General features: G+C 45.3%; 1 protein-coding gene across 5 annotated transcripts in view; it reads right to left on the bottom strand.

Annotated features, from left to right (window-relative positions):
- The window catches only part of LOC143863820 (BTB/POZ domain-containing protein), a 40,047-nt gene that overhangs the window by 12,435 nt on the left and 879 nt on the right, over window positions 1-26,733 (bottom strand). The window contains exons 2-3 of one of the 5 annotated variants that reach the window (XM_077374592.1): window positions 21,621-21,699; window positions 19,538-21,440 (exon numbers count right to left, since the gene is read on the bottom strand). The exons of 1 other annotated variant lie outside the window; for it this stretch is intronic. In XM_077374592.1, the coding sequence (XP_077230707.1) occupies window positions 19,994-21,298 (1,305 nt within the window). In that variant the 5' untranslated portion in view covers window positions 21,299-21,440; window positions 21,621-21,699 and the 3' untranslated portion in view covers window positions 19,538-19,993. Of the gene's footprint in view, window positions 1-19,537; window positions 21,441-21,620; window positions 21,700-26,733 lie in introns of those variants that run through there. 3 more of the 5 variants (XM_077374591.1, XM_077374589.1, XM_077374593.1) reach the window with 3 other exon arrangements.

Here is a 26,733-nt window from a genome sequence, read left to right as displayed (position 1 = left end):
ACTGCTCCAGGAATCAATTGAACTGCTATTGAATCTGTAGAAATAATTGTAGAAATAATTGGCATGCTCTTCAGTTTCGAAGGTTTGTTTTTCATTAAAATCACAATTTACTCTCTGTTGCTGATTCATTTGGTCAAAGGTCACCTTGGGTTTGGGCCTGAACCAATATGTATGTCTTCCACAGATGCTAGAGTATGTGATTAGCACCCATTTTTATTCTATTGTTCATTAATCTAGACAACTTAGTTGTTTAGAGATTATTGTGTCAGAGTAGCCAATATGTATGTCTTCCACAGACGCTAGAGTATGTGGTTAGCACCCATGTATATTCTATTTTTCATTAATCTAGAGTCTAGACAACTGAGTTGTTTAGAGAGTATTGTGTCAAACCATCCATTCCCTGATAACATGCATGTGTTCTGATTCTTGTGAAGTTGGTCAGTTGATTCTAATGATATATACTCTGTTTTGAAGAAGCTTTTAATGGATATACACATACGCGATGATGGGGTGTAAAAACAGCAGCCTATTAGCTGTCGACATGTGTCTTGAGGGGGGCCCACCGCAGACCCCGCGTCAGCAGGGGTAGTTTGGTAATTATCACAGAGTAGGTGAACTTGGACCTATAGCTGGTCGACACCTGTCTTGGAGCATTAACTCCCCAACTACCCCAATTTTTCTCTATAAAAGGGCTTCCAAAGCTCATAAACAGGGTAGTAACTTCTCACCCACCACTCTAAAAACTAGCTCTGCACTCTTGCTCATACTGAGTTGAGTGTCGAAGGGCCTGTCCGGAGTAACACCCCGTGTTGGTCATTCTGACCTCGTTTGCTCTTTGCGCAGGGCTCAGCTACTCAGCTCCCCCCTCCTCCAGCTCGGCTCTTACGTCACTGTCATATCTGTTACCAATCTTAGGCCTAACAGATTGGCGCCATCCGTGGGACCCAGAACTAAAAGCTGTTCCCAGATATCTCACAAAAATGACAGGGCGCAGGAGTGCGCGGGTGCCAACCGCGAGGACTACCCGAGCCGCCCGCAGGACCCGGAGTGAGCGAATCGCCTCGCTGGTGGTGGCAGCTTCTGCTACGGCCGAATAGAGCCAACCTCGTTCGGAGCACCTGAACCCCATGCCCACTCCAGAGCAAGTCCAAGCTCTCTTTCAGCAAATGACAACTCTCGTTGGTCAGTACCAGCAGCTACTCCAGGCGCCTCCCCAACCTCCTTCGGAAGCTCCACGACCTGTCCAAGAGAGGCCAGATATCCACATGGGAGAGTCGTCGCGCCATGGTGAGGACTGAACTCACCAGTCCACCAGACAAGTCCGTCACCCTGCAGCCAGACATGCACAGACAGAGCCGCACCGCCGTCGGAGGTCGCGGTCTCGCTTTGCGCAGAGGCGCCGAGCTCATGAAGAACGCGCACCACAGGCAAAATTCCGGTCCCGTCGTAGGAGTCCGGAAAGCCACTCCGGCTCCGCGGCGAGCCAATCTGTGGAAAGAAACAGGTCACCAGACCGTAGAGCTGACCCGATGCTGCGGAGAATAGAAGAGATAGACCACAGAATTGAAGAGCTGGCTAAGGATCAAAGCCGGCCTGTTTCTAGGGCATTCTCAAGCAGAACGCCGTTCGCCGACGATATGATGGGTGCCCCACCACCCAGGGGATTTAAAATGCCAACTATCCCGCAGTATGATGGGACCACTGACCCCGTGGACCACTTAGAGACGTTCCGAACAATGATACTCCTCCACGGTGCGTCAGACGGTTTTCTTTGTAGAGCATTCCCGACGACCCTGACCGGTGCGGCAAGGGACTGGTACTCAAGGATCAGGCCGAACTCCATCAGCAACTTCGACGACTTCGGGGAAGATCTAGTCCGCCACTTCATGAGCAGTCGCAGGTCAAGGAAAACCACAGCATCCCTGATGGCCTTGCGGCAGGAGGATAATGAACCTCTCAAAGCCTTCGTCAGCCGCTTCAACAGGGAGGCACTCCAAGTGCCAAATTTAGACCCCTCGGCCGCTACGAACGCACTTCTCGCAGGTGCTAGATCAAATGATTTCCGCCGAGCAGTGGCCCGCCGGAATCCGCACTCCCTAGCAGATCTAATGGCTGGGGCGGAGAATATATATCGGTGGAAGAGACCCTGGCTGCCCTAGACGCGAATCGGAGGAGAACCTCTGAAGATAAGAACCCCGCTAAACAACGTAGGGATGACAAGGCCGTCAGAAGAGAAAAATCCCCCCAGGGGAGGGAGGAGAACTTCACCCCTCTCAACACTTCCCGAAGACATATACTGGCCGCTATCAGCGGAGAAGAGTTCGTAAAGTGGCCAACCCCAATGATCTCTAAGGAAAACAGGAGAGACAAGTCGAAATATTGCCGGTTCCACAGGGACCACGGCCACGACACGGACGACTGCTGGCAGCTGAAGGAGGAGATCGAGCAATTGATCAGCAGGGGCTATTTGAAAAAATATGTCCGAAGTGATGCCCACAAAAGTGAGCCCAAGGAGAAAGGTCCCCGGGGCCGGAGCCCTCGGCGGTCTCAACCGCCCCCAGCCCGGAGACAATCTCCTCCGCCGCCTAGTCCGCAACCAGAGGTGCACCGCTCCCAACCAAGGGGAGTCATTGGCACAATCATGGGTGGTCCGGCAGCTGGAGGCACCTCGTCCCCTGCTCGAAAAGCATACGCACGCCGAGTCAATATCGTGCACACATCCAGCAAGAAGGCGAAGACGGAGAATGAGATCTCCTTCTCGGATGCGGACCTTGACAACTTGATATTACCACATGACGACGCCCTGGTCCTCACCTTGCTCGTCGCAAACTGGGAGCTGAAGAAAATCCTGGTAGACAATGGGAGCTCAGCCGACATTTTATACTATCACGCCTTCGAAAGGATGATGATAGGTGACGACCGCTTAAGGCCGGCGAATTCAGATCTTTTCGGCTTCTCTGGAGAGGTCGTCAAGGTGGAGGGACAAATCGAACTTCCTGTCCTCGTCGGGGATCCACCTTGCCAAGCTTTCGTCATGGTCAACTTCCTAGTAGTGAGGGCCACTTCGGTCTATAACGCTATTTTAGGACAGCCTGGCCAGAACCTGATCCGCGCCGTCGCGTCTGCTTATCACCAAAAGATGAAGTTTATTACGCCAAACGGCGTTGGAGAAGTAAGGGGGGACCAGCCGCAATCTAGGGAGTGTTATGCAATGGCACTCAAGGGCAAAAATGCGACGGAGTCGTTGCCGATCGAGCTACTGGACCTGAGGGATGAAGCTCAGGGAACTCAGCCCGCCAAAGACCTTATTTCCATCCCCCTGTGCGAGAATGATGATGAGAAGGTCGTTCAGATCGGCTCCTCTCTAGACAACGGCACCCGGCGCAGCCTCACCCAATTTCTTCAGGACAACGCAGATGTCTTCGCATGGGCCCCCGTGGACATGCTCGGTATTAACCCGGAGGTCAGCATGCACAGACTAGGTGTTGACCCAACCTGCGGGCCGGTAAAGCAGAAAAGAAGACACTTCGCCCTCGAAAGGCGGCAGGCGATCAAAGAAGAAGTGGAGAGGCTCTTGAAAGCCGACTTCATTCTAGAAATCCAATACCCGGACTGGTTGGCAAACGTAGTCCTGGTGAAAAAAGGCAAATGGGAAATGGAGAACCTGTGTCGACTTCACTGATCTGAATAAAGCCTGCCCCAAGGACAGCTACCCGCTCCCAAAGGTCGATCAGCTCATCGACGCCACCGCAGGTCACGAGTTATTGAGCTTCATGGATGCCTTTTCCGGATATAATCAGATCAGAATGTATGAATCCGATATACCGAAGACCTCCTTTGTCACAGACCAAGGAACCTACTGCTACCGTGTCATGCCCTTCGGCCTGAAAAACGCCGGGGCCACATATCAGAGGCTGGTAAACAAGCTCTTCCGGAATCAGATCGGCCGCAACATGGAAGTCTATGTCGACGACATGCTGGTCAAAAGCCGAAGCGCGCAAGATCATGTCTCCGACTTGAAAGAAACATTTCAAATCCTGAGAAACCATAAGATGAAGCTCAATCCCACCAAGTGCACCTTTGGTGTCAGCTCGGGAAAGTTCCTAGGGTTTATGGTTAGCCAAAGAGGGATAGAGGCCAATCCAGAGAAAATCAAGGCTGTGGTGGAGCTCACTCCGCCAAAAACCATCAGAGAAGTGCAGCGACTGACCGGGATGGTAGCCGCGCTTGGGCGGTTCATCTCAAAATCTGCGGAGAGGTGTCTCCCCTTCTTCAACGCAGTCAAAGGACTCAAGACCGCGCCCTGGACAGAGGAGTGCCAGAACGCCTTCGAGGAATTAAAGCAATATTTGTCCTCTCCACCACTATTGACGAAGCCGGAGCCTGGTGAGGAGTTACTCTTATACCTGTCTATAAGCCCCCTGGCTCTGGCAGCAGTCTTAGTTCGTGAAGAGCGCAGCCAACAGCAACCAGTCTACTATGTTAGCAAAGTCCTGCACGATGCCGAAGTCAGATACCAGCAGGTCGAGAAGTTGGCTTACGCCCTGATTATGGCAGCTAGGAAGTTGAGACCGTACTTTCAAGCTCACACGATAAAGGTCCTGACTGACCAGCCGCTAAGGCAAGTTCTCCACAAGCCGGACACCTCAGGACGACTCGTGAAATGGGCCGTGGAACTGAGTGAGTTTGACATCCGGTACATGCCAAGGCCCGCGATCAAGGCTCAAGTATTAGCTGATTTCGTCACTGAATGCACCATCCCCCAGCAGAGCACTGATCCTGAGGTCGCCCAAGCCCCAACGGCGGAAAAGGCAATTGCAGCTGAGGAGCTAGCAAAAGCTGAAGCCGGAACAGAAATCATCCCCGTACCACCAGCGGAACAGGGCCCTTCAACCGCCGAACCGCTCTGGGAAGTGCACGTGGACGGATCTTCGAACAAGGTTGGCTGCGGAGCCGGTCTGGTTCTAACCGGGCCGGAGAGCTTCACTCTAGACTACGCCTTGAGGTTCGGATTCCGCGCATCCAACAATGAGGCTGAATATGAAGCCCTCCTCGCCGGAATGAATCTTGCAGTCCAAACTAGCGCCCAAAGATTGAAAGCCTACTGTGATTCCCAGTTGGTTGCAAACCAGATCCAAGGAGCATACGAAGCCTGCGACGAGCGTATGATCAAGTACCTCTCCTAGGTGCGACAGTTATCCGCAAGTTCAAAAGTTTCGAGGTCGTCAGAATTCCCAGAACAGAGAATACAAAAGCAGATGTACTGTCTAAGCCGGCCGCATCCGGATACACGACTCTCGGAAATATATGTATGGAGTTTCTACAGAGCTCCAGTATCGAAAGAAAGGGCGCTGAAGTCATGCAGGTAGAGCACGAGTCCTGCTGGATGGACGAGATCGTCGACTACCTGCGTAGTGGAAAACTACCCGAGACCAAGAAAGAAGCCCGCAAGGTGATCCAAAGGGCAGCCCGGTTTTCACTCGACGGTGAGAACCTGTACAAAAGGTCCTACACCCTCCCGTACTTGAAGTGTCTCCGGCCCAGCGATGCCACGTACGCCCTGCAAGAGACACACGAAGGTATTTGTGGGGAACATCTGGGGGGCAAGGCCCTGGCGATCAAAGTTTTGCTGAGAGGTCTGTACTGGCCGACATTGAGACAAGACGCACTGGCTCTGGTCAAGAAGTGTGAGAGATGCCAGAAGTTTTCGCCCACCATTCATCAGCCCGCTGTATCTATGGCTCCAATCATCAGCCCGCTACCCTTCGCAATATGGGGAATGGACATCTTGGGCCCCTTTCCGCCGGCCTCCGGAAGGCGCACCTTCGTAGTAGTGGCCATCGATTATTTTACCAAATGGGTGGAGGCTGAACCTCTAACCCAGATCATTAAGCAGAACGTGCAGAATTTCTTTTGGAAGTCAGTGGTCTGCAGATTTGGGATCCCTCGCGCCTTGATAATAGACAACGGTAAACAGTTCGACTGCCGAAATTTTCAGAAGTTTTGCTTCGACTTGAAGATTGAGCAGAGGTTCACCTCAGTAGCACACCCACAGACCAATGGGCAGACGGAAGTGACAAACCGAATCCTACTGCAAGGGATAAAGAAAAGGCTGGACGAAAAAGCTGGCCGATGGACAGATGAGCTTTATCACGTCCTATGGGCATATCGTATCACCCTGCATGCACCAACGGGTGAATCACCGTTCAACCTGTCCTTTGGAACAGAGGCAGTGATACCGGTCATGTAGGCACCCCTTCTCCCAGAGTCAACAACTTCAATGAACAGCTCAATGGTGACGGACTCCGCGCAAATCTCGACTTATTGGAGGAGGCCAGAGAAGAATCCCTAATAAGAGTCGCCGCCTACAAGCAGAGAATTCCGAGTAGGGGAACTGGTCTTAAGGAAAGCTGCTATCTCCCAACCCAAGAAGGTCGGAAAACTCTCCCCAACCTGGGAGGGGCCTTACCGAGTAAAAGAGGTGGTGCGTCCGGGGAGTTATAAACTGGAGACACTCGAGGAACAGCTATTACCCCATGCCTGGAACTCAAAGAACCTTCGCAAATACCATCAGTAGCGGGCTACTCGGCGCAAAAATGACTTTGTAAATATATACTGAATGTGAATGAAAGAAGCTCGTTTGCAAAACTCTTCATACTCATCAAATTGGAAACCCAGTTCACTAAAACTAGGGTACTCGACACTTGGTTCGCCACGGCTCGTCTCCGCAAAGACCAGGAGCCCACTCCTGGTCCGGAACTAGCCCGGATGCAAAAATCAAAGCTCCCTGGAAACCCAGTTCGCTAAAACTTGGGTACTCATCAACTTGGAAACCCAGTTCACTAAAACTAGGGTACTCGACGCTTGGTTCGCCACGGCTCGTCTCCTCAAAGACCGGGAGCCCACTCCTGGTCCGGAACCAGCCCGGATGCAAAAACCAAAGTTCCCTGGAAACCCAGTTCGCTAAAACTTGAGTACTCATCAACTTGGAAACCCAGCTCACTAACACTAGGGTACTCGATGCTTGGTTCGCCACGGCTCGTCTCCGCAAAGACCAGGAGCCCACTCCTGGTCCGGAACCAGTCCGGATGCAAAAACCAAAGCTCCCTGGAAACCCAGTTCACTAAAACTAGGGTACTCGACGCTTGGTTCGCCATGGCTCGTCTCCACAAAGACCGGGAGCCCACTCCTGGTCCGGAACCAGCCCGGATGCAAAAACCAAAGCTCCTGAGAAACCTAGCCCACTAGGATTAACCCAAGCCCAGGACGCCCGTCTGGAGCAAAATCAACACAGTATACGGCCAAACAGTATAAACCAGAGACAGACAAGTGGAAAAGGGGTGGGCAATAAGAGTTTACTTTCCATTCACAAGTTAAGGCCTCTAAGGACCGTTACAAGGATAACGCCTCAAAAGGCTGTTAAAAAAGTTGGGCCTCCAAGGGGCCATTATAAAAAGAAATCAAGAAATCGCCAAAAAGAGAGAAGAGGAGATCAAGGCGCCTCCCTGCTGCCATCTATCGCTAAATCTGTCCCTGGAGCAGAGGGTGCGGCCGTGGTGGCCGGCTCATCACCACCAATCGTCGGTAGGTCGGGGAGAACCATTCATGTCAGGTCAACGCCCGGATTTGATTCCTTAACCTGCTCAAGGCAGTCATAGAACCCAATTTTGTACACCTCACTAGATAGGGCGACGAGTTCGTCCTCCTTTCTTTGAACGGCCACTTCTTGCCTCTCTCGGGCTCTCTCCCTCTGGACGTTGAGGGCTTCCACCGCTTTCTCCTTCTGCGCAGTCAGCTGAGCGGCGAAATCTTCTTTAAGCTGCTTGTTTTCCTCAGCCGACTTTTCAATAGTCCTCTGAAGCTCTTTTGCCTCTTGAATCAGCTTGCCGTTCTCCTCATCGGATTTCGTTATCGCCTCCGCAAACTTCTGACTCTTCTGGTTGAGGTCATTATAGTACAACAAAATTTGGAGGCAGATCGACCAGCATTAGCACAGAAAAGTGAGGGATAGAGCAAAAATAAATAAACACTTGAAAGGCATTTCACCTGGTAAGCTGACGAAAAAATGGCCTCTTCAGCCGCGGCAGGAAGTTCGTTGAGAACCTGCTGCTTGTCACTACTAAGGAGGACTTTACTAAGGAGCTCCTTAGCCACCCGGGTCTCACCCAGGCCGGTGTCGTTCTTCTGGACGGCCCAGCTGAGCCAAAAAACATTGTCTCCAGTCATCATCGTGGGTGGACGGGCTCCAGCTGATGCCCTTCCCGACTTGGAAGATTCCACGCCACGGCTATGGGTGCCCACCAACTTAACCACTGTCTTGGCCTTAGCAGGCGGTGCCGTGGCCTGGGATGGCGCCGGACTCGCCATCTCTACGGTCTTTCTTTTCTGGCCCTGTTGGGTCTTCCCAAACGCCCCCTTCCTCATTTTGTCTATCAAAGACTGTTGCTGCATCTCTGAAAATCGACACACAAGCGAAACCAGTCAAAAGCAAGGAAAAAGAGGAAAGATAAGTTTTAAACAAGACTAGCCACGTACGTGCCCGGGTCGCAGTACTAAAGCCCAACCCGACCAGAACCTCTTCCCCTTGGAAGTCCGAACAGTCAGTAGGTCCCTCACGGTCCAGCACCTCCCGAAGCAAGGCAAGCGTCATCGCATCTTCACCCTCAAGAAACGGCTTGCGACTCATCGCGACTATATCCGGGGTGCCCCATGTCAAAGGAACCGGCCAGGGCTCGCTGGACTCCCTGTCCTCGACATAAAAGGACCTGTTTCTCCACAAGTGTATCGAGGAAGGAATACTAGTGATCATTTTCACCTCCGGGCGCTGGCTAATGTAGATCCAACCCCCGCCCTTGTGCTTCTTCAATTGCGCACACAGGCGGAACAGCGGCACTGACAAATTCCTCTGAAGCCGGCCCTGAACGAGGTATACGAACCCTGTCAGTAGCCTCCATGAGTTCGGCGCTACCTGAGCCGGAGCCAGCCCGTAGTATTGAAGCACCGAGGCGAAGAATGGGTGCATAGGAAATCTGAGTCCGGCTCTCAACGACTCATCGTATATGCAAATGTCAAAGCTTTCGTTACAAGCCCTATCTCCCTCCGTCGCCTCCCTCAGCCCAAACCTGGATGGAATACAGTATTTATCCCTAATCACCACCATCATGGATTCATCCAGGTGATTCTCCTCGTTGAGAGCCTGTATGTTGTATTTGGGATTGGCATCCATCTGGGCCCTTGCCACGACCTCAACGGCCCGGCCAGGGATAAACGTTGTGGACGCCTCGCCGGCGTCACTACCAACACTCCCCCCAGTGGGATGTAACTATCTGTCGGAAGCGGAATGGCGTTCAAGTCCAATATCACTTCGTCCTCCACCACTTCCTCGTCGCTACCTATGACATCCACACTGACATCTGGACTTGCCATTTTCGGGGCTGGTGACCAGGTCGGCCTATCCTGGGTCATAATCGACGATCTAGACCCTGGACTACTAGAAGACGACTCCCCCGAACCGGACTCAGAACTAGAGCTACTAGACATAAAAGCAGGAAAAGAAACGAATGAGACGCGCTCAAGAAAATTACCGGTCCGAACTGAAACCTCCGGGTATCGAACTGAAAGCTCCCGAATCCACCGCCGTTCCCTACCACAAAACTACACGAGCTGAACTGGCCTTCGCCAAACTGGCAGAGAAAAGAAGAGGAGGAGAAGTAAAAAGTGAAAAATGAAAGGTGGAAACCTCCTCTTTATAGGTTTTTCTGAGGCGGGGGCATTAAATGAAGGACACACATTTCGAGGACGCTTGAAAGGTGCCGCGTGTCTTTCATTAATAACGGGCACAAACTTCGGGGCAAGGGCATAAGTGAAAATACGCGCGTACTTGTGTGGAGGGTGGCCTTCAAAATAATTTGAGTCCGGCGACAAAAAGCAGTCCGGCCCAAGCCGGACTGGATATGACGCGTCTCGCTAAACGACAAAAAGCAATGACGTGTCTTGCCAAACGACAAAAAGCAGTCTGGGCCAAGCCGGACTGGATATGACGCGTCTTGCTAAATGACAAAAAGCAGTCCGGCCCAAGCCGGACTGGATATGACGCGTCTCACTAAACGACAAAAAGCAGTCCGGCCCAAGCCGGACTGGATATGACGCGTCTTGCTAAATGACAAAAAGCAGTCTGGCCCAAGCCGGACTGGATATGACGCGTCTCACTAAACGACAAAAAGCAGTCCGGTCCAAGCCGGACTGGATATGACGCGTCTTGCTAAATGACAAAAAGCAGTCTGGCCCAAGCCGGACTGGATATGACGCGTCTCACTAAACGACAAAAAGCAGTCCGGTCCAAGCCGGACTGGATATGACGCGTCTCGCTACGCGACAAAAAGCAATCCGGCCCAAGCCGGACTGGATATTACGCGTCTCGCTACGCGACAAAAAGCAATCCGGCCCAAGCCGGACTGGATATGACGCATCTCGCTACGCGACAAAAGCAGTCCGGCCCAAGCCGGACTGGATATGACGCGTCTCGCTACGCGACAAAAGCAGTCCGGCCAGAGCCGGACTGACAAACTCCGGACTGCTATCAACTCCGCACTGCTCTAGATTCCGGACCGCTCTAATTTTCGGACCGCTCCAGATTCCGGACTGCTCCAATTCCCGGACTGCTCCAGATTCCGGACTGCTCCAGATTCCGGACTGCCCCAGATTCCGGACTGCTCCAAATTCTGGACTGCCTCACAGGCCGGGCCTCGACCACTGCCAATCAGAGATGTACCCTACAACATTTCCCCAAGTCACCATAATAACTTGGAGAACTGGGGGGGCAACTGATGGGGTGTAAAAACAGCAGCCTATTAGCTGTCGACATGTGTCTTGAGGGGGGCCCACCGCAGACCCCGCGTCAGCAGGGGTAGTTTGGTAATTATCACAGAGTAGGTGAACTTGGAGCTATAGCTGGTCGACACCTGTCTTGGAGCATTAACTCCCCAACTACCCCAATTTTTCTCTATAAAATGGCTTCCAAAGCTCATAAACATTGTAATAACTTCTCACCCACCACTCTAAAAACTAGCTCTGCACTCTTGCTCATACTGACTTGAGTGTCGAAGGGCCTGTCCGGAGTAACACTCCGGGTTGGTCATTCTGACCTCGTTTGCTCTTTGCGCAGGGCTCAGCTTCTCAGCTCCCTCCTCCAACTCGGCTCTTACGTCACTGTCATATCTGTTACCAATCTTAGGCCTAACACGCGAGAACAGTGAGGACTACTTAGGCCGTGTTTGTTTTGGATTTTGAGAACCGATTGAAGATCCAAAAGTGTTTGTTGGACTCAAAATTACATTTAGACCGTGTTTGTTTTGGATTTTGGGAACCAATTGCGGGTCCAAAAGTGATTATTGGACTCAAATTACATTTAGGCCATGTTGGCTACCCTTGAAAAATAGTCCGTGGAATATTTGTGGGTCCAATTGTGAGAGATGGGCTGGAGAGGGAGAAATGTGTGGGTGAGAGTTAGAGGAGCATGTAAAGCTTTTAAAAATCAAGAAAAAAAAAACAGGTATTTTTTTTTTCACTATTTTCTTGGCCTATCTTATGCTCTCATCACTCCTGCCCACTCAAGTCTCTCCCTCCTCTCACATAATTGTGCCCACAATTATTCCATGGAATAATTTTTCATGGTTGGCAAACATGGTCTAAAAGTAATTTTGAGTCCAATAATCAGTTTTGGACTCATATTCTGTTCTCAAAATCCAAAACAAACAGGGTCTTACATTTTATGTTTAGAGGCAAGGCCTTTGCAGATGGATCTTGCAATTTATCTTCCAGAGAAGGAGACAAATACATAGGTGATGGGCACACCATATGTCCCATATCTAATCAGGCAAAGAAGCAGCAGAGCCTTACAAATTATAAGGGGATGGTACCCCACTTTTGGATAGTCGATTGAAAGACAGATATTTCTTTCTGTAATAGTTAAAGGGAAATGTTATCAGCACAACCTTATTCTGATATTTTCACATACCCATACATTTCCCCAGAAGCTCTCAGGAGCCAATTAAAGAAAAAAAGACAGCTGGGTTTGTGCAAATATCAAATAATGTAGTGCTGATAACATTCCCCTCTTTAAACACTAAAAGACAAGATGGTTAGTGAAAATAATCAAAATATGGTTGTTCTGATATCATTTCACTAGTTAAAAAGAGAGAAGAGTACAAAATTATTCACCTCTGAATGATCAGAGTATAGGAGTGATCAATGATCAAAATATAAGTGTAAGACTCTGTTCAGCCCATACACTGTATTACAGCTTATAGGAGGAAATTCAAGACTGAAGAGAAACATCCAACTGTATAGCTTGCACATTACATATCTGAGGTTATACAATTCTAGTAGAAAATTTGGGGGGTGAACAGAGGTAAGAATCAAAGGTCTAGAATCAAAGATCTAGAATTATCCCATAAGAGGGGCCAAGACAATCACAACCAGATTTATGATGGCCAACAATATTCTTAGAACGATGGATCTACTTGTATAAAAATTTCATTCCGATTCTGGCAGAATCAGAATACCACCTTCTTGGGGCACTACTATGTTTTAATAATTGCACAAACTCAGATGGTCGTTTCTTTTTAACGGGCTTCCACACTTTTTGGGAACTATAATAACCCTAGAAAATGCCCTTTAAAAAAGAAAAGACAAGATGAGTTAGTGCAATTATCAAAATAGGTTAAGTGCAAATATTAGTAACCTTAAGTAAAAGAGAACATTGCACTGTGAGTTGGGGTGACTTGGTCATTTTGACAAAATATTGCGAAATGCAGTGGCATCAACTCGAGTGCTAAAATCTTATTCCTCGCACTAAGCAGAAAGCTCGCAAGAGAGACAAATAATGTGGCTAATTTGTCTCCTCGAGTCATCGGTGCCCATGTGAGGAACCTCACAAAAGAAATCAGAAAATGGCTTCCTTTTAGAGAGAAAATAATCATAAAAATACTAATCCTTTCTTATTCCCTGTAGAAAGGTCCAATACAACTAAATAGACTAACTAAACTGGAGTCCTAAATGACTCAAACTCTTCTAAACACACCTGATAATAGCAACTACCAATAGGATTCTACCAACTCAATAAGAGATAAAACACAATATAAATAAATAAAGAAGATAATGACAAATAAGCTAACGAATCCTAACATTCCCCTCTGCTTGAAAAACACTTTGTCCTCAAGGTGGGAAACGAGGAAAGTCGACGTCTACTACTGCATCCTCTCCTTCCTTCTCTTCATCTCCATCCAATAGGTAAATTTGCATACTCTTGCAACGATGACCTCGCTTAAATTGCTCATCACAATTATAACAGAGGCCCTTGTCTCTCCGCGCTTTCATCTCAGCATACGAAAGACGTTGTATCGGAGACATATATGAATCAGCCACAAGTTTGGGCCCTGCACCATAGTTCCCATAAGTTATGTTTGGTGGCGGCGTAGGACGGAATCCACTATTCTTGTCAACTCGTTTTTGATGAGCAAGCTTTTCTTCCTAGCGTCGTGTGAGTCGGGTGGCCTCCGTAAGAGTCACAGGCTTGAACATCATCACCTCCGACCCGATTTCACTAGGGGTGTCAACAGATCCACTTCGGGTCGGATCCACCTATGTCACAGTCACAATTCATTCAAATTCCTTATCGATCGGGTCGGAGTCGGATTGTTCTTCGTTCTTCAGATCCTACTTTCCACCTCATGATCACGATCCATTTTAATTCGGACCGTCCATCGGAGTGTCCTATTATGTCCCACTAAGCTAAGTAAACAATTAATTTTTTAAAAAAAAGAGATAGAATGCGGTCCACTATTAGTGTGTCCCTATGCATTTTCTTCAACTAAATTAAAATTTTATCTATGTGTATAATAATGCTTGTAAACAATAAAAATAATTAAAATTACATACACAAATATAATGTATAACTATCATCAAAGAATATGATGCATAAAGAACAAAACCCCTCTCTCTTTTCCTTCGTGAAAGTATGAAATGAAATGACTGAAATGAGTGAAATCGCATTCCCATCCGATTCATTAAGTGAGAAGAGAGGTTTTGACCAAAATACCCTTTATAGAATGGTTAGCATTAACAAAATTTGGAGGGTATTTTTGTAAACCATTTTGGATCATGACTATCCAATGGGCATCTGTGGCATGCCCATACACAATCCAAAATTTTTCGGATCCCAAATTTGATGATCCGAAATATGCCCATGGATCCTATTCATATGTTTAGATCCCGTTCATTAACATTCGGATTCAGACGATCCATCGGACCGTCTGGACCCATTGACACTCCTAGATTTCACTTCGCAGACCCATGGTGAAACTTCCAAGCAATGCTTCTTCAGACCACCCTTCAACTCTATTAGCAAGACGCTCAAATTCTTGGTGGTAAACTGCACATATCCTTTTTGTTGAATCTTTGCCAAAGCCCCATCCAAGCTCTCATATTCAAGTGGTCCGAATCTAGTGCATAAGGCTTCAACAAACTCGTGCCACGAAATGGTTTTATGAATTCGTTGGTACCATTGGAACCACTGGGACGCCGCACCATCCATGTGGAATGAGGCCAATGGGATCCGTTGATCTTCCAGTATTTTGTGATATGAAAAAAATTGCTCCACCTTATAAACCCACTCGGTAGGATCCTTTCTGTCAAAGTGAGGAAAGTTGATCTTGGAAAGACGGTGTAGGAATCTATGATCTCCATCATTCATCCCTGATCTCCCCCCTTGATTTCCCATCTCAACTCGAACCGGAGTCTTACCCGTTTCATCTCCAATCACGGTTGAATGTCCAGCCAAAGCAACAACAGTAACAGAAAGGGTATCGAGGGTGTCATGCAACCTTTGAAGAAGATCACCATGTTGTTGCAACTGTAATTCCACTCAATCAAGCCTCTCGTTCGGGTCCTTCAGTTCCACATTCTTTCCTTCCATGATCTTCAGTTGTTGTTGCCTCCTAGTCATGCCCAGGAGTTGCTCTGATACCAGTTGTGAGGAACCTCACAAAAGAAATTAGAAAATGGCTTCCTTTTAGAGAGGAAATACTCATAAAAATACTTATCCTTTCTTATTCCTTGCAGAAACGTCCAGTACAACTAAATAGACTAACCAAACTAGAGTCCTAGATTACTCAAACTCTTCTTAACACATCTGATAATAGCAACTACCATAGGATTCTACCAACTCAATAAGAGATAAAACACAATATAAATAAATAAAGAAGATAATGACAAATAAGCTAACGAATCCTAACATTCCCCTCTGCTTGAAAAACACTTTGTCCTCAAGGTGGGAAACGAGGAAAGTCGACGTCTACTACTGCATCCTCTCCTTCCTTCTCTTCATCTCCATCCAATAGGTAAATTTGCATACTCTTGCAACGATGACCTCGCTTAAATTGCTCATCAAAATTATAACAGAGGCCCTTGTCTCTCCGCGCTTTCATCTCAGCATACGAAAGACGTTGTACTGGAGACATATATGAATCAGCCACAAGTTTGGGCCCTGCACCTGGGGGTGTAAACGGATCGAATTCGAATCGGATATGGCTATATCCGAATTCGATTACAGTATACACTATCCGAATTAGGATTCGGATTCGAATTTGACGGATATTTAATATCTATTACCGAATTCGTATCCGCCGGATATTGTTCGAATTCGGATATTATCCGTATCCGTTTATCCGGTAAATTCGAACATTTTATTGCAGCACTTTATCTTTCTTCTCCTTCTTACTCCTCGAATGAATTTTCCAAACCCTAAAACCGGACCTCTACCTTCTCTTCACAAAATTAACTCTCAAACGCTAAAATATATGAGATCATCTTCTTCCTTTTAAAACAAAGGCAGAGAGAGAGAGAGAGAGAGAGAGAGAGAGAGAGGCGGTGGAGATGGATGATGGTGTTAGTAGGGTCTTTGGGTTTTTTTTTTTTTTTTATATGATGGAATGGGTTGGGCTATTTTGAACATGGGAAGTGGGGGTGCTGATTGTGGAAGATGAAGAGAAATGAGGATGGATATGGGGATTGGGTTAGAGATGGAGGTGATTGGCGGTGATGGAGGTGGCTGTGAGAAGGTGGAGAGGGATGGCGGTGGATTTTGGTGGGGTTGGAGGCACCAAGGAAATGCCGAAGATGATGTCTCAGCCTGCTCCTTTCTCCTCTCTCTTGCTTCTCCTTGCAAACCTTAGAAGTCCCCTCTTTTAATTGTATTTTGGGTTTTTATATAACCCTAAGTTGAAAAATTGATCTAAGCCGTCAATTTACCATCAATGACCTAGATAGCTTTTTTGCTTTAAAATTCTCTAGAAACTATGACATCTTCTTTTAATCACCATCATCCATTTGTCTCTTTCATCCTACAACCCACATTTGTTGCTTCATAAAGAAGCCATGTCAAACTCCAAGAATGCCCTTAAATTGAGAGATTACTTCATTTCCTACCCAAAACACTTTTTGTTTTTGTTTTTTTCTAAAACGAAAATTCGCTTTTCTTTAGAAACAAAAGATAGTGTGTCATTACTAAAAATAAATATTAATGATATTATTAATAATAAATAAAAAGGATTTACTTCTCGGATTCGGATGTTAACCGGATCGGATATACTATTTACCAGATTCGCATCCGCTAAGAGCTGGATATCTCATAAACGGATTCGGATAATTTCCGCTTGAAACGGATCCGGATAATATTTGCTTTAAACGGATTCGGATGCGGACGGTAATCGAATTTTCGAATATCCATTTACACCCCTACCTGCACCATCGTTCCCATAAGTTATGTTTGATGGCGGCGTAGGACGGAATCCACTATTCTTGTCAACTCGTTTTTTATGAGCAAGCTTTTCTTCCTGGCGTCGTGCGAGTCGGGTAGCCTCCGTAAGAGTCACAGGCTTGAACATCATCACCTCCGACCCGATTTCACTAGGGGTGTCAACGGATCCACTTCGGGTCGGATCCACCTATGTCACAGTCACAATCCATTCAAATTCCTTATCGATCAGGTCGGAGTCGGATTGTTCTTCGTTCTTCGGATCCTACTTTCCACGTCATGATCACAATCCATTTTAATTCGGACCGTCCATCGGAGTGTCCTATTATGTCCCACTAAGCTAAGTAAACAATTAATTTTTAAAAAAAGAGTTAGAATGCGGTCCACTATTAGTGTGTCCCTATGCATTTTCTTCAACTAAATTAAAATTTTATCTATGTGTATAATAATGCTTGTAAACAATAAAACTAATTAAAATTACATACACAAATATAATGTATAACTATTATCAAAGAATATGATGCATAAAGAACAAAACCCTTCTCTCTTTTCTTTCGTGAAAGTATGAAATAAAATGACTGAAATGAGTGAAATCGCATTCCCATCCGATTCATTAAGTGATAAGAGAGGTTTTGACCAAAATACCCTTCATAGAATGGTTAGCATTAACAAAATTTGGAGGGTATTTTTATGAACCATTTCGGATCATGACTATCCAATCGGCATCTGTGGCATTCCCATACACAATCCAAAAATTTTCGGATCCCAAATTTGATGATCCGAAATATGCCCATGGATCCTATTCATATGTTTAGATCTCGTTCATTAACATTCAGATTCAAACGATCCATCGGACCGTCTGGACCCATTGACACCCCTAGATTTCACTTCGTAGACCCATGGTGAAACTTCCGAGCAATGCTTCTTCAGACCACCCTTCAACTCTATTAGCAAGACGCTCAAATTCTTGGTGGTAAACTGCACATATCCTTTTTGTTGTATCTTTGCCAAAGCCCTATCGAAGCTCTCATATTCAAGTGGTCCGAATCTGGTGCATAAGGCTTCAAGAAACTCGTGCCACGAAATGGTTTTATGAATTCGTTGGTACCATTGGAACCACTGGGACGCCGCACCATCCATGTGGAATGAGGCCATTGAGATCCGTTGATCTTCCGGTATTTTCTTATATGAAAAAAATTGTTCCACCTTATAAACCCACTCGGTAGGATCCTTTATGTCAAAGTGAGGAAAGTTGATCTTAGAAAGACGGTGTAGGAATCTATGATCTCCATCATTCATCCCTGATCTCCCCCCATGATTTCCCATCTCAACTCGAACCGGAGTCTTACTCGTTTCATCTCCAATCACGGTTGAATGTCCAGGCAAAGCAACAACAGTAACAGAAAGGGTATCGAGGGTGTCATGCAACCTTTGAAGAAGATCACCATGTTGTTGCAACTGTAATTTCACTCAATCAAGCCTCTCGTTCGGGTCCTTCAGTTCCACATACTTTCCTTCCATGATCTTCAGTCGTTGCCTCCTAGTCATGCCCAGGAGTTGCTCTGATACCAGTTGTGAGGAACCTCACAAAAGAAATTAGAAAATGGCTTCCTTTTAGAGAGGAAATACTCATAAAAATACTTATCCTTTCTTATTCCTTGCAGAAACGTCCAGTACAACTAAATAGACTAACCAAACTAGAGTCCTAGATTACTCAAACTCTTCTTAACACATCTGATAATAGCAACTACCATAGGATTCTACCAACTCAATAAGAGATAAAACACAATAAAAATAAATAAAGAAGATAATGACAAATAAGCTAACGAATCCTAACAGCCCATTCTAAAAAGGAGTTGTTTGCTTGGACAGGAAAGTGGGAACAGGGATCCCACAAAAAAAAAAGAAAAAAAAGGAGAATTAGAATTGTGCTCCTGCTCATTTCTTATGACTGCGAAAACCAGGTTGAGTGCACATTCTAATATTGTAAGTGCAACCTTACCAAACAGTGTATATACCGGATCCTAGAATTTCCACAACTACAAAAATCTTTCTGCATGTTTATGAGGACCGGTTTGGTGTTGGACCCAAAATGTTGGCCCTAATGGAAGTGATCAAGAGGTGGGCCCACCATGCTTGTGGCATTTACTGATAAAGAATTGATAAATTCACCCCCTTTTTTTCCTTGGGACAGACCCCTCTAGTGTATTAATGACCACTCTTTTACACTAGATAGAGCTGTCCCAAGTAAAAAAAGGGGCGAATATATCATTCCCCTTGCTGATATTGCACAAATCGTACACCATTTCAGAAGCAAATGATTCCCTAGCCCAAACTGTCTTGTAATGATGTGCCATCCTATCCACTTCAGAGAAGTAAATGATTGGCATTAAAATACAAATTGTATCCTATTCCTGGGGCACTGCCTTTGCTAAGGTCTATTAATTTATACTTCTTGAGGAATGCTAAACTGAAGGGCACCCTCATGACCACCTCACCAAAGTGAATTTATTAGTCCTTTAATTTTACTTTTTTTTTTGTGTCAACATAAATGCACTTTAATGAGATGGTCCCGTCACCCTTGTAGCTGGTTTTCGCAAGGGCGCCCTTAAGTTTAGCATTCCTTTTATTTCTTTCTTGTGTCAGTGAAGTTGAAATTCATAAGGTAAATTGATATTCACACTCCCCTTGATTGGATATAGGACACCAACCTTTACTCTCAGCTTTTTATTTAACAGAGATACTAGTCAAATAAAGAGTCAGCTCAGTGCAGTGATAAAACTTACAAAACAGATTGCCTATTTCTCTAGGTGAAAGCAGCTAGCTCTCCCCTATCCATATAGATATTTCAAACTGTGACACTAGTCACATAACAGAACTTTTCTACTTCGATTAAGCCTCGAATTAAGCATCTTAATCATAGCTTCAAAACTCCCCTACAACATCGTGGACTCCCTGAGTCGACTCCCTTTTACCTTGGCCGCATTCTCGTCCGAGTCCACATTTTGCTATATAAAGTCAATCAAAACTCCTTTGACTCTCGTAAGTTATAACTGCATCAGCCAGGTACTAGACTGTGTCGTGCCGAGTAGACTAGGATTTGCTTTGGTCACGTTTTGACCCGCATTCACATTTTGAAACAGTGATCCTAATAACGGACAATCAAGGACACACTCCAAGTCACACATCATTCACACCTCTTACAAAATTCATCCTTCTCTTGGCAACCTTGGACCTGTAACACCATACTTCAAATGCCTCAGTCAGGTCTGGATATCGAATATGTTCATCACTTAACCACTTAGACAAGATCTCTGCCTGGTCCCCAGATGGCAATGCCAGCACGATCGAAACAAACGCCGATTCCAAGCCCTGCCAAAGCTCACCATCCATCTTAAATGTTACCCAATCCTCTTCTTTGTGACCAACAGAATCCAGCAAAGCCTTCATTTTCCTTACGAAAGGAAGCCATACATTCAACATGTGAAGCCGCCTTGCAGTTGGCAAGATAACAGTCCCATATCCAATGGCCTCTAAAACCTTAACAGCTACCTCAATCACTTTCAATTTCATCACGAGCATGTCGGTATCTGGACTCTGACCATCCATAGCCTTCACTATCATATCTGATGCCTCTACCCAACTGTGAACAAAGTCTTTCATCATCTCTAACTTCACCAAAATCTGGCAAGCCCATGCCAAGTCCGATAGGAAAGACTGTAGGACCTGTTTCTTGCCCGTCTTAGATTCCAATTCGGAAGACCCACATAAACCAGATTCCAATTGGTCATAGAATCGGGTTAAGAGACCACTCATGCATTTCCTCACTTCGAATTTTATTCCATCATCGGCTGTCAGTAGAGGGGCATCATCGTCCTCAGTGAGCATATACTCGAGCTGTTCTTGGGCCGAGGACTTCAGGTCGTTCATGGAAGAAGGGGGAGATGACGTGGCAAAATGAATTGCTGAGAGAAAAATTCCAACGACAGCTACCGGATCGACGGGCCGTAAACGGGCAAGGATGGGCTCCGCTTGTGATCCAAGGCTTGGAATGATTCTTAGAATCTCCTCCTCCTCGGCCTCCTCCCAAGGAACTGCTTCCAAGTATTCCACGCAGGCAGAGACTATTTTCTGATAACCAAGCTGGACAGCGACTCGGAGGATTCCAAGTGCATTCCTGATTCCATGCCAAGTATCTGGAATGGAGTTGTCAGGAATGTAAAGCAGGCGTAAAGCGCTAACGTGGTGGTCAAATTCCGTTTCCTGGCAGTACACTTCAACACAGTTGCGGGAGTCCAAGATCTGGCACGTGGGCCAATTCTCAGAGAGACGGTCAGCGAAGTAGTTGCTCTTCTCTATGAGTATGTGAGAATGACAATAAAACCATTCATCTCTTCCCTCCTGGGTCCGTAGCCTCACGACAACGTCACTCGTTGACCGCTCACCAATGTGGCTCATAGCTGTCGTAACTTCGGTTGCCACCATATTCTAGAAAGAACGAGGAATTAACGATATGTGGTCAGTACAGAAGCCAAATGCTTGGAAAGGAATGTCCAACTTTTTTTAATCTCTCCACTCAACAAATGAATACAAGCGGACAGAAGCAGATAATATGTCTACCAAACATCTGCACTACAAAACATCAATGATGAGCTTCTTTTTTAATTGATTCCATCGACAAATAATTGGCTTGCTTAGTAGAGTGATGGAAGAAAATTGTTACTTAAGCATTTTTTCTTCTTCACTGTAAAGTGAAATGAAAGAAATGATTTCTTCATAGAATGTACATAACGTGTAGAAACATTACCTAACTAAAGCATGTCCATCCTAGCAAAGCAGCCTTTCTCATTTATATGTCACAGATTCAATGGACAGTCTCTGTATATCTGACACAAAATCCAAATGCTTAAGAAAATATGCTACAGAATTTCTAAACAATAAACACAAAACAATGAGCGGCTAAGAAGATTTAGTAAGTGCAGACAATTCAAAACAACAAATTTTTTTTTTTAAAAAGTGGCACGCACACACGCACGCGCGCGCGCGCACACACACACACATATATTGGATAAAATATACAAAAGCTGGGAACAAGTTGTCCCACCACATTACATTACATCCTATCCTGCCATAGGAGACTTCTCCGATGGCCCAAAAATAAAAACATTCACAGAGAAACCCAAAAATCCCATATTAGCCTTCCTTCCTTCTCCGCGAAACGCACTACATACTGTCACTCATAACACACATTGAAGCCAATACTCTGAACCAGACAAGCCTTCCAACCCCTTACCTTCAACCATCCACATATATACTACCCACCGAAGAACATAATAATAGGTTGACCAATCAGGGAACAGAAGAACCCGAGCAACGAAGGACTAATGTCCCTCAAGCCCACTCGAGAGTCAAAAAGAGCATCCCTTCAACCTTTCCAACTACACCTTCACATGTTAGCAAAGTGGAGAAAAACCTTCCCATCTACATCCACAGAGACGACACAAACAAAGCTCCCAAAAACTGTATGTACAGCAATCAAAACCTTCTAATTAATTTAACAGGGACTTAAGCTCCCTGCCTCCTTTACTGGGGGAGTCTTCCCTTTCTTCCTTTTCACTGCATCACGGCTCTCGATATCCAAGAACATCCCCCTTGTCTCGTCCTCATTACCCACATAGCCTATCGCCAAGCATATTGGGCTTGGGCCTTCTGTGCCCTAGGAATACAAGGTTAGGTCTAAACGACTCATATGAAGGTGGATCAGAATACAAAGAGGAATTTGAGACCTCTGAGGAGCCAAGACATTTCCATGATGGGCCCATGCATCACTTTGAGGATAGATTAGTGCGAACCTTAGAGAGCTCCAGAGACTAATGAGTGGGAGTCGATGTAGGGGATTTTAAGGGTCACCTCAACCCTGACGAGTTCCTAGATTTGGTAGACAATGTTGAACCCTTGTCGATGAAATTCAGAAACAGAACAGATAATTTTGTATGGAAGGTATTTGCAGTGCATAGACCAATAAATCCAAGACAACAGAACAACCTTTGTGCGGAAATGGATGAAACAGAAAGATGGGAAACCAGTCCATAGTGTTGAGGAGGGGATTTTAAGCTTTTAACAGGTTAAGGTTTGTAGAAGAGAAATTAGGAAGAAGACATATAACAATGAGAGTACTGCTGAGGCCAATTTCTGATCATTTGCTTATATGGCTGCATCAGGGGAATAGAAGTAATGGACCATAATGTATGGCTGAACTGAACTACAGATTGTTAAGAAGAACATCAAGGAATAGGAGAGCCTTGAGTCTGTAAGCAGCAGAAAAGAGTAGGTTAAGAAAGAATTGGAACCAACTGACAAATAAACAGAGGAAGGTAGAGGAAGAGCTGAAGATAGTGAAAGGATAGAGTAGATATGTAAAGAATACAAAAATTTACTGTTGTGGGAAGAAAAGCCGTTGGAGGCTAAAGTAGAAAGCATTGTGGCTCAAGAAATGGAACCAGAACACAGAATGTTTTCCATAAGATGGCTTTGGCAAGACATCGGGAAAACAACATTAGTTGTATTCATGTTAATGAAGAGCTAGTAGAAGATAAAAGGAAGATCAAAAAAGAGATACTCAGATTCTACAGGAGTCTATACACCGGGGAGAGAAGATGGAGATCAACATTAGGAGTGACATTCAATTGAATTTCAAGAGAGAGAAATGATGCGTTGGAGGCGAAGTTTGGAGAAGAAGAGGCTCGGAATGCAGTTTTTTCGAATGCTAGAGACAAGACCACATCTCCGGGTAGTTTCACATTTCCATTTTTTTAAGAACTATGGGACATAGTATGAAGGTAATGAATGAATTTCAAGAAAGGAGCAAACCCAACAGTAGCTGAGCGGCTACATTTATGACATAGATCCCAAAGCTAGTGGGGGTAGGTGAAGTGAAAGATTTCAGACCAATTAGCTTAGCAGGAAGAATTTATAAGATAATAGTTCAAGTGTTAAACATTCGCAAGGAAAATGGGGAAGCTTATGGATCATATTATATCTCCATTCCAAGGAGCATTCGTAGAGGGAATATAAATATTAGATGGAGTGTTAATCACCAATGAGCATTTGGAGTCTTCGAATAAAGAAGGTATGGACGGGATGGTGTGAAAAGTTGGAGACATATGATCAATGTACAATGGGAATCTGTTGACTGCTAGTTGGGAAGAATGGGTTCGAGGGAGAGATGGAGAGGGAGGATGAATAAATGCATTATGAAATGACCGTTCTTAGTTCTAATTAATGGAACACCAAGGGCATTTTTCTCTAGTAATATAGGAGTGAGACAAGGGGACCCACTTTCCAAATTCTTGTTCACCATAGTAGGAGAGGCATTGCACAAATTACTCACCATGGAGGGAGAACTAAGAAGAGGGGGTACAAATACCTTAGAAGCAGGAACCTCCACTCGGGGTGCTGCTCCCACCTCAGAACCTCGATTCGGCGCTCCTTAGGAAGGAGCTTCCAGGGAGCGTGATCCTAGAGAGACGGGAACCGCTCTAATGACGCTTTCAGCCTGCTTCTATTACTCTATAAGTCCCACCATCACCAACTTCCTTATATCAAACTCCTCCAACTCTTTAAAGTACTTCATTGGAACAAGCACAAAGGCTTGTACATCTTCAGAAGGCAAGAGGAACGAGTACACACAAATGAAGATGGTGAAGATGATTAGAAATTAGCTTTTAGATGTACTTAAATTTTGAAATATATATATGAAAATGGTTAGAAACTATTATTTTTTGATATACTTGAATTTTGAAAGATATATAAAGAAAATATTACATGCACGCTCCCACGGCGCTCCCAAACTCAGACTCTTCTAGACCCCACGCTTCCCCGCCCCCGCTCCCGCACTCGCTTCGTGCTTCTAAGACAAATACAAGTAAGATCCCTAAAACATCTACAATTTTTAGATGACACAAGTAAAGAATCCAGGCACATACCAAGGTGGATTGAGGCTATCTTTGGATTCAAAGAAAACATGGGAATGAGTGCAACATTAGGGTCTTATGTGTAGGAAAGTAGGATGCACAGATGGCAGAAGCATTTGGAGGCACAATATTGGAATTTCCAACAATGTAATTGGGAATTGGCATCCCAGCATGACCTATATGGTTCCTGATCATAGAAAGAATGGAAACGAAGCTATCTAGGGGCATGAAAATAAATTCTTACCGTTTGAACGATAACTGTCATCAAGGCAACATTATCCAACCTTCCAATCTACGTTATGTCATTATCCAAAATTCCCTTGGGGTGGGTGGGCAAAAACTTAGAGACATACAAAGGGATTTCCTATGGGAAGGTAGCCTAGTTTTTCTAGTAATATTTCACTATCCAAAAAATTCCTATGGGAAGGTAGAGAAGAAGGGAGAAGATTGAAGCATCTCGTAAGATGGGGCAAGGTGTGCAAATCAGGAAAAAAAGAGGGACTAAGAATCTAAAACTTAATCAAAAGGAATAAAGCACTTCTTGAGAAGTGGTTATGGGGATAAAGAGAGGAAAGAAAGCATTATAGCAAAGGGTTACTGGCTGGAAAATATGGTGAGGGAATGGGAGGTTAGAAAATTAGGTAGAGGAAAAGGCTTGGGGTCTTGGGGGTCGATATATCTAGCGGTAGAATCATTTCAAAAAGGGGTTAGGCATAGGTTATGAGATGCTGAGACTGAGGGTGAGGTTCTGCCAACATACTTGGTTAGGTAAGGTTACATCATGCCGAGCATTCCTGAGCATCGATAGCCTAATAAAGAACAAAAACGCTAGGATTTCCGAATGTTACAAAAGGGTGGGAAAGTACAAGCAGTTTAGGGGATGGGTAACGTATATAAACATTAAGGAGTCAAAAATTGTGTCTGTTACAACTGTTGTGTGTGCATGAAGGCTGTTTTGTGATGCAGCAGCGTGAAGAAAAGAAGAGAGAAATAGACGAAAGGGGATAGAATTAGAAGAGTAGGGGAAGAAGAGACGAAAATAACCTGAAGAAGAGACGAATTTAGGGAGAAGTAGAAGAAGAAGAATAGACGAATTTAGGGAGAGGAGAAGAAATCAGAAGAGGGTATAAGAAAACCAGAATTAGAGGGAGAAGAATCTTTATTCAAAATCAATCAAAGTTAATAATCTCTACTACATAAGGCCTATATATAGGCAATTAGAAGTCCTTAAAATAAGGAAACTGCCTAATTTAAGAATCCTTAAAAAGTAAATATTGAAATAAAATTCCTAGAAACTAAAATAACATGGAAAATAAATTCAAAAACTAAATAACATGGAAATATAAATCCTAATGGGCAAATATGCCACTTATTGGCCTATCATCTGCATCATTTTGTGTATCAGGTTCGCAAGGAAGAGAGATTGTAGGCACTGGATACAAGGGTGACTTCACAATTAAGTCATTCTACAGGTCCCTATTCCCACATGAGAATTCGATGTACCCTTGGTTGAAGATGTGGAACACGCAGTTCCCTACCAGAGTTGCAAACATTTGTATGGAGTGTTACAGATAATTAACACCCAAGATCGATTGAAAAGAAGTTCCAGCTGGAAAACAAATGTATGATTGTTACAGATAATTAACATGCAATATCGATTAAAAAGAAGTTCCAGCTGGCAAACAGATGTAAGATCTGCAAAGAAGAGGAGGAATCAGTGAACCATCGGTTGCTTAAATTGTAAAGTGGGGCAGCATTCATATGGACATTAATACTTGAATGGTGAGGAATCAAGTGGGTATTGTGTGCGTATTGCGAAAGACGATGGGGGAACTGATGGAAGGATGGAGTTGCCGTCATCTAGGCTCTATGCGAAAGGCAATGTAGTCTATAGCTTCATTTGCTGTTATGTGGAGTACATGGACTGAATGTAACACACAGGCGTCT

Source organism: Tasmannia lanceolata, unplaced genomic scaffold, assembly GCF_043159265.1.
Source record: "Tasmannia lanceolata isolate RefF3 unplaced genomic scaffold, GAP_Taslan_0.1 ptg000044l, whole genome shotgun sequence".
Lineage (NCBI taxonomy): Eukaryota > Viridiplantae > Streptophyta > Magnoliopsida > Canellales > Winteraceae > Tasmannia > Tasmannia lanceolata.
Note: the sequence above shows the minus strand (reverse complement) of the source record. Positions and strands in the feature narration are given on the sequence as shown.